The sequence below is a fragment of the Buteo buteo genome, chromosome 11 (genome assembly GCF_964188355.1).
Source record: "Buteo buteo chromosome 11, bButBut1.hap1.1, whole genome shotgun sequence".
NCBI lineage: Eukaryota > Metazoa > Chordata > Aves > Accipitriformes > Accipitridae > Buteo > Buteo buteo.
The window spans coordinates 34,850,428-34,864,315 of record NC_134181.1 but is presented as its reverse complement, the minus strand read 5'-3'; the positions used below and the strand labels follow the sequence as shown (position 1 = coordinate 34,864,315).

The window sequence follows — 13,888 nt, the reverse complement described above, 5'->3', positions numbered from 1 at the left end:
TTATTTTCTCCCCTGTAATACCACTTAGTGCTGCGCCCCTCCACAGCCTGCTTTAGAATTCAGGCCACCTCCGTATCTTTCATGGTTTTTTTTATCCGGCTCCTGCAATGAAACCGGAGCTGAAATACCAAATTAATAAGCCCCTTGAAATAAAACAGCGCACATACCAAGAGGTAAGAAAGATCCCTTCTTTTATTATGATTTTGTTTTCTCCAAAGGCCATAAATAGAAGTTCTCGTTGATTTCAACTGAGATACATGTCAGTTTTGGGGCCTTTATTTTACGTAAATAAAGGTGGGGTTTTTTTTTTCAGATTGAAAGGGATAGAAGGACAGACCTTTGGATAGAAGACTAATGCAGATTAGGTCAGTAGTATGAATAAGCAAGGGATATAAATGAAAATCTACCTAGAGTCCCTCACCAGAACACTTTTACACACTTGCTCTCATAAAATAGAGCAAGGCCTTCACAATAAAACAAAAAGCTGTAATTAAAACCCAGATAAAATAAACAAGCAAATCCTTTTTTAAAGGAGAGCTGTGCTCTGGAAAAAAACAAAACCAAGAAAAAAACATTCCAGAAGGAGCCATAAAATTAGACACTTTGGCCAGAAACCACTGAATGAAGGAGCAAAGAGTTGACTGCTCATTTTCAGTAACTACCACATTACAAAGTCTCCACACGGACCCCAGCGAGGGAATCGGATCAAGCACTTGTACGAATACCAGAATGCTTGGAGAGTCTTGTTCCACCCCTTCCCAAAGTGTTCTACAGGCAGGGAGGGCAGGAGGGCTGCTGCCTTTACTTGGTCTTTCTTCCACCACCTCCACAGAGGGTTGGAAGCAAGAACCAGAAGTCAAACCACAGTTGGGGAAAGGAGAGCAAGAACCCCAAAACACAGAAAATTAAAGTCGATTACCAAAGGAAGACAGTCATCAGACACGTGCTTCCCATGTCATTGCACACATTCCTCTATTCTGAGCAGCTTGTTGGGAATTAAGAGTTCACACATACAAAGTCAATGCAGACTTGATTAAAGCCCAGAGGAGGGCAGCACCATTCCTTTCAAGCATGCTAAGTGATTCAATCCCAAATATAGCAGATGGGTAGATAGTTTCCACTAAAACCAGAAATACTAAACCAGCAGCAACACATTTAGTGATCCACCACAGGCAGTGCTAGAATGTTCATGGCTGCACACGTTGAACTGCAGTCCTAACAATTAATTTACATCTTCTCCTCACGTCTCAACTACAGGTGTGTGAAACAACACCTCAGGCAATAAAGGCCCAATTACACAGGTAGCTGCAGATGTATATTCTCGAGTCCGCCCAAGCATGCAGGCAACACCGGGAGGATGACATGTCCCAAAGAAAAGGTCTCACCTTGAAATATATGGTTCAGTCCACGTTCCAAAATTAAGACCTCTCACTGAGTAAGGAATAATTTCTTTTAGACTTGCAAAGCTTTAACAAACAGAAAATGTGTTTCAATGCCAAAAGAATTCACAGCGTCAGCATGATAATGAGTTCCTAACCCGTTCATATTATTCCCCAGGGAAGTCACAGACAACATGGAAAATAAAAGGGTAATAGTGTTTAGAGATCAGGTTAAGTAAAGGCGAAGAAAGTAATAATTAAAAAAAATAAAATCAAAAGTTCATGGAGTCATAACTTCATAATAATAATCAAAAAAGAGTGTATTAAAATGTTTTGCCCCATCTTTTTTAGAGATTATACATACTTAAAATACTATTTTCCAGGTAAACATATAATAAAAACATCATTCAAATAGCAATTAAGATATCTCGCATTACAAGATTCTTTTAGAAAGCTTTCTCGTTATGCCATTTTCAAGTATACCAGTCAGGTCAATCAGTCAGTGGTATAAAAAGCTTTTACTTTTTCTACTGCATTGTTTTCCCCATGCAGTTATTCCTGGGCATCCAGTTCTTGTTCTGCAAGCACACAGTCCCCTGCTTTACAGGATTCTTGGATTTAGAAAGGCCACTTTCTTGTAGACAAAGGGAACTGCAAGCAGTAAGGGTCCCAGGTCCAGCCACTTACTGGCTCAGTCGGAATCATCATCACAACCATCACTGCCTTCAAGATCGCTGCTGTTCTGTAAAGTAAAATGGAAAATAGTTTGTATTTCATTTACATCTAGAGACTGACCTAAATCAGAGACACTGACTTTAAACATCTCCAAAAGTATAAGAAAATGGGGCTAGATCCCAACTTCATGTCTTAGACCCATCTATTGCAACAAACTTCTGTGATGGTAAATGATGCTTCTTGGAACAAAAAAATTGTACATTGGACTACTCACCAGCAGAAGAAATTTCTTCTCTTTTATATTTACAACTGCATGATTACATCTGGCAGTATATAGGAAACTTAAAAGTGGGATAATAGCATGAAATGCTGATGTTTAAAATAAATGCAGGTGAGACAAGTTAACAAGTGCTTTTTTCATGCAAGTCCCTCAAAAGCTGTTTGCTACATCATCTAAAGCCAGATTTGAGAATTTTATTTGTCTGCTGCAGAGCATTTATATCAAAACTGTATTAGACATATGCAAGGGCTCACTGATACTTGTTTAAAAATTAAGCCCTAATACAAAGTAGTATTAGGGAAATACAAATGTTAGCAACTTAGAAAGGAAACCAAAGTCTGAGTTCTTAACTGGGAGCCACTCCTTCAGGAGTAAGTCAATATGCTGCAATAAATTAGGGAGGTTTACATAATTTTTTGAAGCAAGTATTTTGACTGATATGATTGGCAACAAAGGATTTTATAAAGAAAGGCTAACATGACAATATGCCTGTAGTTATTCCTTTTTTTCCTCACCACCACTTGCTGAAAACATGTAAACCTCCAAATCCCATGAATTTAACATTGACAATTTAATATCCTACTACAAAAAAAAAATTCTGAGAGACTTAGACAGTTGCCTTTGTAACAGCAAGCACAGCTTATTGAAGTGCCAACAGCCTGCAAAATCTCAAAGGAGTCTGTCATACCATCCTTTATTTATCCTTCTCCAGACAGCTTGTTCTAACTATGATGCCAAAACTGTATTTGGTCAAGTTCATCTAAAGCAAGCAGACCTGCCTCCTACTAGCAATACATCAGTGATTTTGAACCTGTCAGCAGTAAGTCCTGTCAACATTATCATCAAGACCCCTGAGCCGGATAAGGACTCTGCACCACATGGTCTCTTTGGGTCCCATTTAACCAAACTCATGTGGCATTTGTCATAATGACCTGTCACAGATGTCCTCATACAGCAGTATACGTCAGAAAAACAATTACCACAAGTACAAAAATAACCCTGAGAAATTTCTGGTATTTTGCTTGTACTATTCAACAAGGCTGTAAATTTTATTTTATATGTTGAAACTCTTTCTCATACTCAAAAAAAAAAATGGCAGAGACAGGATTAAACCTAACGTTCTTCAGAGCAGGATGATTATCTGCACAAAATAAAGCTAATGTTAAGGACTCCATTAAGTGAAAAAAGGTCATTATTTTCTTCTGAGTTGCACTACACAGAAGTTTTAGCCCTGCCCATCACTGGTCCTTCGAGGATCTGCCAGCCCTCTGACCAAAAAAATTTGAATTACATGTAGAACTGTAAGGTATCTTCAGGTCACCAAGTCCAATGCCCCACTCAAGCAGAGCCTGCTTCAAAGTTAGATCGGGTTGATCAGGGACTTGTCCAATCAAACACTGCTGTATTTTAAGTCACTTCAGTGGTTGTCAATTTAAAGAAATACTTTGTGAGTTTGACTCAAGCTTCCTCGTGTGGTTTCCAACCTCCTTCTACCATGCCCCAAACATCTTTCAGCTCTTTTCTTGTGAGGCTATTCTACATCTCAACCAGAAAAAAAAATTAACTTAAATTGAAATTTTCTTTTTGTTAAAAACGTATTCTACACCTTTGTTTTACTGCAACTTACAGCCGACAGCGTTCCTATTGTCAGAAATCAGATTCCGCCATATCCCGTTTCACTCAGTAGGAGTTGTTCTGATGACCCATTTTGAGCTCATGGCAGATTTACTTTAAAAAGCTGGTCCTAAATTTCCACACACCCCCCGATTCCAAACCTTATCTAGTGAACAGGGCATTACACAAAATGAGAATTAGCCCAAAATCAGAGAATACAAAAAGCCAGCAGGTATTTAAAGAGAAATTGTCAACCTGAAAACTAGTCTCTCAAACAGCTTCACAATAGCAAAGGCTGGTAACATGTCCACGATTTCTGTTGCCAGTTTATAATTCTGCAAATTGGCCTGTGCTTTAAAGCATTCCTTCCTCCCTCCCTCCCTCATCTGCCCCGTGCAAAACCCTGCAAAAATAACACTCTGTACAGTTCATTCCACTATCATCAAGTGCACAAAGACAGAAAAGATAACACACATTTCATACTCCAGATGACTGTCATCTTCCACAGCATATTCACGGAAAACAAAAACGTTACTAAGGGAAGGGCCACTTCAACTTGACAGCTTCCATTTGATAAAATAATAGCTTCAATCATTACCTTTGAATTTTTGTTGTTAGCTTGCATCCCAACAGCAGAAGAGTTGAAGTCATGAATGGAGAGGGTGTTTAGCCAGTTTGCCATGGATTTCTCCTCCCTTTCTGTGCTGATAATGGTAGGATAGATATACTGCTCTTTGAAAACAGCAATCTTCTCCTCCTCCTCTGTCCACTCCAGTGGCTCATGCAGCCCATCATTTCCAAAACGTCTGTTGTATTTTTCAAAGTGTACTCTTTCCAAGACCAACCCAAGTCCTGGGGCTTTGGGGACATCTACTTTCTCCTCTCCCCAGCTGCGCTCTATGATAGACTCAGCAGCATAACCTTTCACAATAGCTATCACCAGCCCAATCATCTTCCTTATTTGGTGCATCATGAAACTCTGACCTTTCACTCTGATCACTGCAAATTCCATGTTTTCCCGCACAAACGGCTCTCCACAGTACATCTCCATTATGTACCGCTTGGCACTGGGGTCCCTGGGTCCCTTCTGAGATGTGAAGTTGTGGAAGTTGTGTGTTCCTTTATAGCATGCAAGCAGTTTATTGACTTTTGCAAGGGTCTCTTTGTCCAGTCGATAAACCTCTTCTTGCACATCGTGGTCTTTATGGGCAAAGGCAAATGTTGGCAGCATGTAAGAGTAGGTTCTGGCATCACATTTGTTCTTGGAGTTGAATCCTCCAGTGACTCTCTTCAGACCTTGTTTTAAAAGTGACATTAGGTTTTTGAATCGGTAGGTTAAAACCTGATTGTGATCTCACCCCTACCAACAAGAATTTGTTTCAAGTAAAATACAATCAAAAGATAGACTTATTTTATAGGACCCTAATTTCAAACTAAGGGAAACATACAGATTTATGTTAAAACTAAACTGCTTATGAGTAAAATTATAATGGTAAGGGAGAGACCTTCTGCAGGAAAAAGCTGCTCTTTGAAAACATTTTCTCTGCCCATTCCAGTATCCTTACCCAGAATTCTGATGTGAGAAGGAAGATGGTTATTGATCTTTTCTAAGATGTCATCTATTAGCCTGACCTTTAGCGACACAATCTGTCCAGCTGCAGACACACCCTATAAAAACCATAAAACACACAAACACATAATTATGTACCTTGGAAGCTCTGGGATAGCACTTGCAGAATTGAAATAGCTGAAGAACAAGTTTATTCCTTTTTCTCACTGGTCATTTCAGGCTGAAGCAAGGCAAAGGCAAGGCCACAGGCAGAAATCCAAGCTGGAGTACTCCTGGAAGACCTGCTGGTGCTGTATAGCCATACAGCACCATAGCAGTCTTACATAGCAGAACACTGCACTCCCTTCCATGCCATCTCACTCTATTTGACTGCTATTAAGTACAGCACCAACTCAAAAGAAATTACTTATACATAAGATCAGCCACGAACTCCAGTTCAGACTCAGAATCCCACTGTGGCAGGCTTAAAAACAACTGAGATGCAGCTAAACTCTCAAGCGCCGCATCAACCAGGCAGCCAACAATGAGGAGCAGCAGCAGGAAGTTGGGAGGCTGAAGCAGATGAATGTGACAGAAACACAAAGCTTAGGGATGAAGCACCAGCTTTACAAACACCATCTAATCAATATCCTGCGCTTTCTAAATATTTGCTTGTTCTTAAGTTTAGTAGTGGATGAAAGGAGAATTTTCAAGCAGCATTCATTGTGAATAGTATTCGCTATTGGATCTCACTCTAGAGAACGCTTTACCAGTCAATCCCCGTAGCACTGGCAGGGGTACACCAGAGTTTATGAGAGCACAGGCCCTAACCAACGTACCTTATCTGTTCGAGCACACCGCTGAAAAGACATTTTCTTCATATCTTCCCCATGGTTTTCTGGGATACAGCCTGACTGAACAAGGGCAGATACTAAGTCATCTTCAATTGTCTTGAACTGCGAAGATCCCACGTTTCTCTAAAAGAGGATATATAGTAAAAATAAGAACAAGGAGTAATAATTGGATAACTGAAGATGACAACTGAAAAATTTTGTTAATCAAACATTGCTGTGAAATTCTTTAAAAGTCTTCCGTTCACAGCCCTAAAAGCACTGCCATTCTCTGACAAGACTAACTATACTTTACCAGAGCATGTTAATGAAATGTCTACATTCTGATTTACTTTTGACTGTTATTGCAAGTAAAGGATCATTTCTAATTTCACCGTGCAATACTTCCGCAATGGAGTTTTTTGAGGATTCCTTCAACTGCATGAAACAGCACCAATGAAACGCTGTTTTAGTGCCTGCAAGTTCACAGCTGCTGCTCAAAACCTAGCCTCTGCAAATTCTGTTTCTAAAAATTAGCTTGGGTTCTTTTGCTCAGTTCACCTGAGCTGTTGCGCAACACGGACTATGGTTTTCTCCAGTGACTTCTGCACTCAACTCACAGATGAACTTAACAGAAACTCACAGCCTTGTGTGTAAGGCTGCAAAGCACACACCCTTGACACATACCATTCAATTACAAGAGCAGTAAAGCTGATAGGCACTTACACAGGATGTGCCCACAAGCATAAGGTTTACTGTTGTTGAACAAATCTACTTTGCTGCATAAGCATGAAAGACTCCCTTCCCTGTCTATATGCAATCTTATCAATTATCCCGTGGAGCTTTTAAAGTACGCCTCAAGAGTGTATGAGGCTTGCAGTACGCCGAGAGGAGCAGCAGATGGAGCAACATCATCCCCTTGCTGCCAATACTGTGTGCAGCAAGACCGTCCCTGCACTGGCAGGTCTGGTGCTGGGGCGATGCTCGAATGCTGGTGCTGTAACAAAGCAACATCCCTTTTCTTCCACATGCAAACATAGAAGTCTTGCAACAGTCTTCCTGTTTCTAAACTGCTACAAGCCACCCCATTAGAGTGCATCAGAAAAAGGAGGATTTAAAATGTCTTCAAGTACAGGTAACCTTTTTAAAAGTACAAGAGACAGCAACATAGATGCAAATTTGTTTCATTCAAATACTCAGCCCAGTTCTCCAGAATCTGCGTGTAGTGAGACAACTTGAGGTCTAATCTAAAAGAAACTTAGCCCAACTGCTTTGAAATGTAAAGCTTCAACCAGAAGCTGGAGCACTGGTGAAAATGGGATCACTACACGGCGCTTCAGGTTTTGACAGAACTGCAGAGCCCGTGCTTTCAGTCTCCTCAAGAGCCTTCTCTGCAGCAGTTTTTGAAAGATCTTCTGCTGAAGCTCTATACTAAAGGCAGACTCACTAGAATCACCAAGTATCAGAGATGTACCACTGACTTTTTTTATTCAAGTTACTACCAAGCCGTTTGAATCCAGGCATGCACTGTTCCTGCCCCGGCTTTTCAAGCTGCAACTGCTTCCCTACTTAGTCACAATGACTCCAGTTATAAACCTAACAGACTTCAGAAAAAAAAGCTGGCCACGTTGTTTTGCCAAACCACGTACTTGCATGCCATGGTAGCCTTTCCCTGAATACGCCATCAACAACACAATCTTCCTTTTGGGTGACTTTTTACTCTGATCCTCCACGTCTTCCTCATCCGCATCTCTCTTCAACCTTTTATTTTGATGTCCGTTTTCTTCTAGCCTTTCAACCACCTCACTGCTGCTGTTCAGTCTCTTCGCCGGGCTGGCAACCGCCGCTCTCAAATCCTCAGCCATTGTGAGAACCTGCAAGGGACAGGACAGCAGAGAGCAGTCGGCAAGAAGCTGAGGCAAAAAGCGACAGCTCCATCCCGCGGAGTAGCAGAAGGGGGCACCCAGGGCTGTTTAACAAGCGGCAGGCAGGAAGGTCGCCCGCCCCCCGCTCCCTCCTAGGCCGCGTCGCCTCCCCCACGGCAGCCGCCGTCCGCCGAAGGAGAAGGGAAGCAGGGCCCGCACGGCAGCCCGGCGGGCCCGCCAGGAAGACCAGCGGGCCGAGGAGGAGGAGGAGGCGGCGGCGAGCCCGGGCAGCTCCCCCCGCGGCCCACCCGGCCTCTCCCACCTCCCCCAAGGCGAGCGGCGCAGCGCGGGCGGGTACGCACGCTGCGCAGCCGGCGCCAGGGCCCGCCGCACGCCGCGCTCCCCGGGGCGGAGAGCCCGCAGCTCACAACCCTCAGCCCCCACCGCAGCCGCAGCATCGTCCCCGAGCGCAGGCCGCGACGGGCGGCTCCGACGGGCGGGAGAGGCCGCGGCCGCCGCCGCCGCCGCCGCCGCCGCCGCCCCCCTCAGCCTCCGGCCTCCCGCCTCCCGCCGCCGCTTACGCGGGCGCTGCGGAGCGACGCCACCGCGCGGACGCGGCGCGACAGAGCCACGTGCCGCCCTACGGCGGCCGCGCGGGGACAGGGCGGGGCGAAGGGCGGCGCGGGTTCGGGGCCAGGGGACCCCGGTTCGAGGCTCGCGGCCGGCGGGAGCGGGTCCCCCGGCCTGGGCGCAGCGCTGAGCCTCCGGGAGCCGAGCCTGGGGAAGGCCCTGCGGCTCCGGCAGGCGAGCCTCGTCCTGCACGGAGCATCTGGCTAGGCAGCACGGGCTTCCTCTGAGTTTTAGAAAGGGAAGGCAAGGTGGCCCGAGGTCTGCCGGCGGGTTCCCGGCCTGAGGAGCCGGCGCTGGCGCCCTGCGGCCCGGCCGGCCTCCGGCCTCCTGCGTTTGCCGTCGCCGACGAGGCCTTGGGCCTCTCCCCCCGCTCGGTCCCGCCTGCCACGCACAGGGTCTCGGGGGCCAACACGTGCCTATTAGCGCCTTCACGATTAATAAGTCAAGCAACAGCAGGGGAGAAGGCAAACCAGCGAACGCGTTCCTGTGGTAAATATTAGCTGTGTAAGTAAACCAGTCCGTTTTTTCCCTTGCAAACCCACCTGAGGAGAGTAGCGCTACTAACAGCATTGCAGTCACCGTGAGGGGAGGACAAGTGATATAGAGGACCACCAGAGGACTCCTGAAGACCACCAGAAACCTTCAATGCGCCTGCATAAAAGACATTTACATATGCTGATAGTTTCCCGGAAATCTAATAAATATGTATGTAAAACAATGTACTTAACCTGCACAATTAGGCCCGACGGCGCACACGACTTTAGTGAGACTACCCCTCGTGCTGCCCAGCGCTGAATAAACATACCTACTTTACAATCTCACTGATTGTGGAGTCTGTTTTCCGCACGTCACAAGGGGGAGGAAATACTTTGCGCGACACACAGGTCTGTCATCAAAAGCTCACGGTTCCTTTCCCAGAGGGGTGTAACGTTGGTCCCTGTCCTCCCCTTTCCACGCAGCTTCTGCTTGTGCCAGTATCAAGCACAAGCACCTACGGTTTTGTTTTCCTGTCAGGTTTTCCTCCAGCCGGCTTTCTCAAGCAATCGTTGTGCTCGTGTCTTCTGCAACAAGTTTTATCTGCAGTGATGCACTTAATGGGAAAGCTGAGTACAATAGGCACCCTTATCAGGCAACAGCATGTACCTCCCGAAAAGCCAAATGCACCTGGAAATTGTTTTGTTATGCTACGAGCTTCAGTGCTTTATAGGACAGAGCTACCCAGAGAGGACACGGGTTCCCTGGCACGCTGCAAGATTAGTGTAAGAGAGCTCCATTTATTCATTCAGATGGAAAATGGAAGGGTTGACGTTTCCAAGCAGGCCAGATTATTAAACATAGGCTTGTTATTTCTGCTAATAAGGGGAAGAAATGCAGCATGTCCTTTTTTGAACTGACACTTCTGAGTTATTTCAGTAGCGGGATGGGGCAAGGGGAAGATTTATCACACAGTCCCAGCTGCACTTTGTTTAGAGAAGTGATAAAAGATCGCCTGTCACAGTGCAGCACTGCTGCCAAGGGAAACGGGAATACAAATTTCTCTATCGCTTCAACCAGGGCGTCTGAATCTTTTTTGCCTCATTTCCTTAGGAAGTGAAGCTTATGCAATTGCGCTGCCTGTCTGTCCACTGCCATCGCTTCCTCCTCTGTCCCTGCTGTGATTTCTGAATTTGGCTCATTTCAGCTAAATTTGAGAGAGGGAAGAAGGCCCCAGCTGATACAGAAAAACAGTGGTGGGACAGGAGAAAGACTTACGTGGATACCCCAAGAGGGAAAAAGCTTTGGTATCCCAGCCTCTTACCCATTCCAAGAGCAGCAATGATGCTCCAGAACTGGCAGCACAAGCTCTGCTTTTGACCTGCCATGACACGTGCTGCCTCTTTCTTTTTAATTTATCACCTATTTTATTTTTAAACAGGTAGCTACCGAAGGCAAGGAGACATTAAAGCAACTTGCCAGGGTTGCCCCTGGTGGTCAGTTCTGTGGGAGTCGGCACCGGCGAGGCAGACCCTCAGGGATGTATAGCTCAAGCGAAAAGGCAGCAGACACGGCTGCAGTTTCTGGCGTGGAGCAGAAGGTCCAATTGCAGATCTCCGTGTGGGGTCTGCGAAGCCAGCGCGCTTGCTTGGATTTGATTTGCAATGCACAGCGAGCACCTAACATCTTCAGGAATTAAATTAACAAGGGCTTTCATTCCTCTCACACGCATACCCAGGATTAAATTGGAATCGGTGCAAACAATTCACAAAGTTCCCCGCTGTTTATGTGAGGAGCAGAACATTTCATACATGTTTAATAGGACTGGTAAAATTAAACTACGTTGAACAGTACATCTGCTTGGCCTTAAGTGAGAGTGCTGCCATCAAGTTTACTCAGCAGTGAAATCAGCCTCGTAAAAGCTTTCTAGGTACGAGCGCATCTGGGGACTCGCCGACAACTGCACCTTTGTCAAACAGCTAGCTGGTTCGGGGAGCGAGACGGCTGCAGGAGAGGTGTTCGAGCGCAGTCACGTTCTGAGGCATATTAATTTTACCTTCATCGTGACACCGGTATCGCTCCTCGCTCAAAATCGGTTTACGGGTGCGCTGGCAGGGGGTCCTTCAAAGCTGCTCTGGGGCAGTTCCCCGCCGCATCCCTCCCTCTCGGGGTCAGGCTGCTCACCTGGGCCACCCCTCCGGGGCCGGGAAGCGGCCGCAGCCCCGCCGGGGCTCCCGGGGAGGGCGGCAGAGGGTGCCCGGGCGGCGGCAGCCTGCAGGTGGGGCTCTGGCAGCACGAACCGGCTGCTCCTCCCCAAAACTGCCTCCGCCCGCCGGCCTCCTCCTCTCTGCCTTCTGCCGGGCAAGGCGGCGAGGCGAGGCTGCGGTTCACGGCCTCGGCTCCCCAGCTTTTTCACTGCCAGGGCGCTGCTGACACGCAGCTGTGGTCGGGGACCCGCTCCTTCCACCCCCAGGACACTCGGGTCGTTCCCCCTCCGGCGGGCAGAGCGGGCCCCACGGCCCCACGGCGGGCTCAGCCCCGGGGGCAGCTGGCCTTCCCCTCCAGAGCAGCCTCCTGCCGCTCTCCTGTGGCGACGAGACCCCGGCAACTTTCGCTCGTCTTCCTCCCCGAGGCCTGCTTTGAACAAGGACTTACTTATTCCAAGAGGCTTTTACATTTTCAGAGAAATATAATTTCTTTCAAATCAATAAAAACAAAAGCTCTGAAGAAACATTGTGTTTTGAGGGACGTTTTCTTCAAATTGTTTTCTGTTAAAGGGAAGGAAAAAACTGCTCAATTGATCTTTAATGAGTTTAAGGGGTGGGGAGTGCAGCGTACCCAGCAATCAGCTGTAGCAACAGACTTCAGCAGAGGATGAAAACCCACAGCCCTTCTGTCCCCCAGAAAAGAGGTCGGGGCTGAGGGTTAGCGTGTATCCTGGGACTTGCAGCGGAAAGATCTTCACTGCAGTGCCAGGCAAGCAAATCCAAAGCAAATTTGGGGAGATGCATCTTTCTCATTTGGACAAATATTCTTTGCTGCATGGCACCAGCAGTTCAGGAGATACCAAACATAGTGAAAAGCTCTTTACCTCCGTGCTGGGAACTGGAGACATGCTGCACTGCAAGGGACAAGGAACACCTTAGTCTGCAGCTCCCCAGCCCTCCGCGGGGCATTACCTGGAAACAACCCCACAGAAGAACACAAGGGAAAAGCACTGGAAGCTCTTTCAGCTGTGGAGAATGTTCCCGTTTGAGACCCAGTCAAGAGCTATTCCTCCACTAGGTGTAACACAGGCCATTCTTTTCTCACTTGGAAGTGACGCAGCTGCCTAAAACAACATCTGAATTGGGAGAAGTTTAGCAACAATTCACTTCTAAGTGTTCCAAGGTTACCTGCAGCAGGAACCCTAGCAGACTTGTAATTTCCCCATCACATTGTATTAATGATCCCTCTGCCAACGTAAGCAAATATTCAGGCACAGCAGACACTGAGAAGCCGCCGAAGCCACAAACCCCACATGCTGTAGGTCTGCGGCACGTTGCCTCGTGCACTGCAGACTGGGGGATGACTTTTTGGGAGCTGACTCTTCTTGCACCAGGGCTTTGGATCTGAGCCATATTGTGGACACAGCCAGCCACGTTTACCAACGCGGGAGGTGGCTGGGTCCAACCCCAAGGGATCTCTAGTAGTAGCATCTGGGTCTCAGTGAGAGCTCATGAAGAACAACCGTGAACATTTGGAAACTCGGTCACCCTCTGTCCACAGTAAGGGCGGAAACCTGTTTTTGACATTACTTGCTTAAGCTCATTCTTAGAAATAGGTTATTTAACATGTTTTCTAAAAGCATTCAAATCCCCTGCCAGGTTTCAGCTCCTAGGGCAGGTGGTGGTTCTGACGCTATTGTCCCTAAAAAAGCTGCTTTTAGAACAGAAATGTCCCAGGGAAGTTTGTATCTCTGCACTACGTGCCATCCCTCATGCAAGGAATGGCACCCATCATCAGTGCTACATTTATGGTAATTAATTTAAATAAACCCAACCTCTAGGATTTGTCTGGAGAGCATTAGCTCCTGCCCTGCAGAGCTGTGGCAGTGTGTTGCCTCCCCGCCACGCAGCCCTTCCCCTCCTTCAGCAAAAACCCTCCAGCCCTTACAACCTCCACGACTACTCACCCCGCTCAGGTGAGCGGGACTATCAGCCAGCACACAGGAGCGTGCTGCAACCAGGATCAGCGTGCCACTGCAGGAGGAGAAGATGCTGTGAGTTAAACAGTGCAGAGCTAAAACATGCTGTGAAGGAGTTAACTCCTCATGAGCTTTAAAAGAGCTGGTAACTAAAAGCGGAATACTTGATCTTCGTATTGCCTCGGTTCAACACACACCCACCCGTTTCTACTTCCTTGATGTCACTAAACCACCTCTGATCTTTCAGAGTTGAATGAGCATGTTTTTGCTGACGTACTTACCAACAACTAAATATAAAATGTGGGAACGAAGCCAAATGCCCTGGAAGAATTGCTCGGGTTTGTTTTCTCCTTGAATCAACAGCGGCATAACGTCACAGTCAACATCTAGAAAGTTGTGCAATTTT

General features: G+C 46.7%; 1 protein-coding gene across 4 annotated transcripts; it reads right to left on the bottom strand.

Annotated features, from left to right (window-relative positions):
- Window positions 1–183: 183 nt before the first annotated feature.
- Window positions 184–9,383, bottom strand: PUS1 (pseudouridine synthase 1). Of its 4 annotated transcripts, none has more exons than XM_075041477.1 (6): window positions 9,365–9,383; window positions 7,977–8,201; window positions 6,337–6,474; window positions 5,514–5,616; window positions 4,547–5,244; window positions 184–2,121 (listed from the first exon to the last, which is right to left on the bottom strand). In XM_075041477.1, the coding sequence occupies exons 2-6, from the start codon at window positions 8,190–8,192 to the stop codon at window positions 2,071–2,073; spliced, it is 1,206 nt and encodes a 401-aa protein (XP_074897578.1). In that variant the 5' UTR covers window positions 8,193–8,201; window positions 9,365–9,383; the 3' UTR covers window positions 184–2,070. The 4 variants fall into 4 exon arrangements, with proteins under 4 accessions (XP_074897578.1, XP_074897577.1, XP_074897576.1 ...); XM_075041476.1 differs by lacking the exon at window positions 9,365–9,383 and adding an exon at window positions 8,774–8,826; XM_075041475.1 differs by lacking the exon at window positions 9,365–9,383 and adding an exon at window positions 8,637–8,763.
- Between the last annotated feature and the right edge of the window lie 4,505 nt (window positions 9,384–13,888).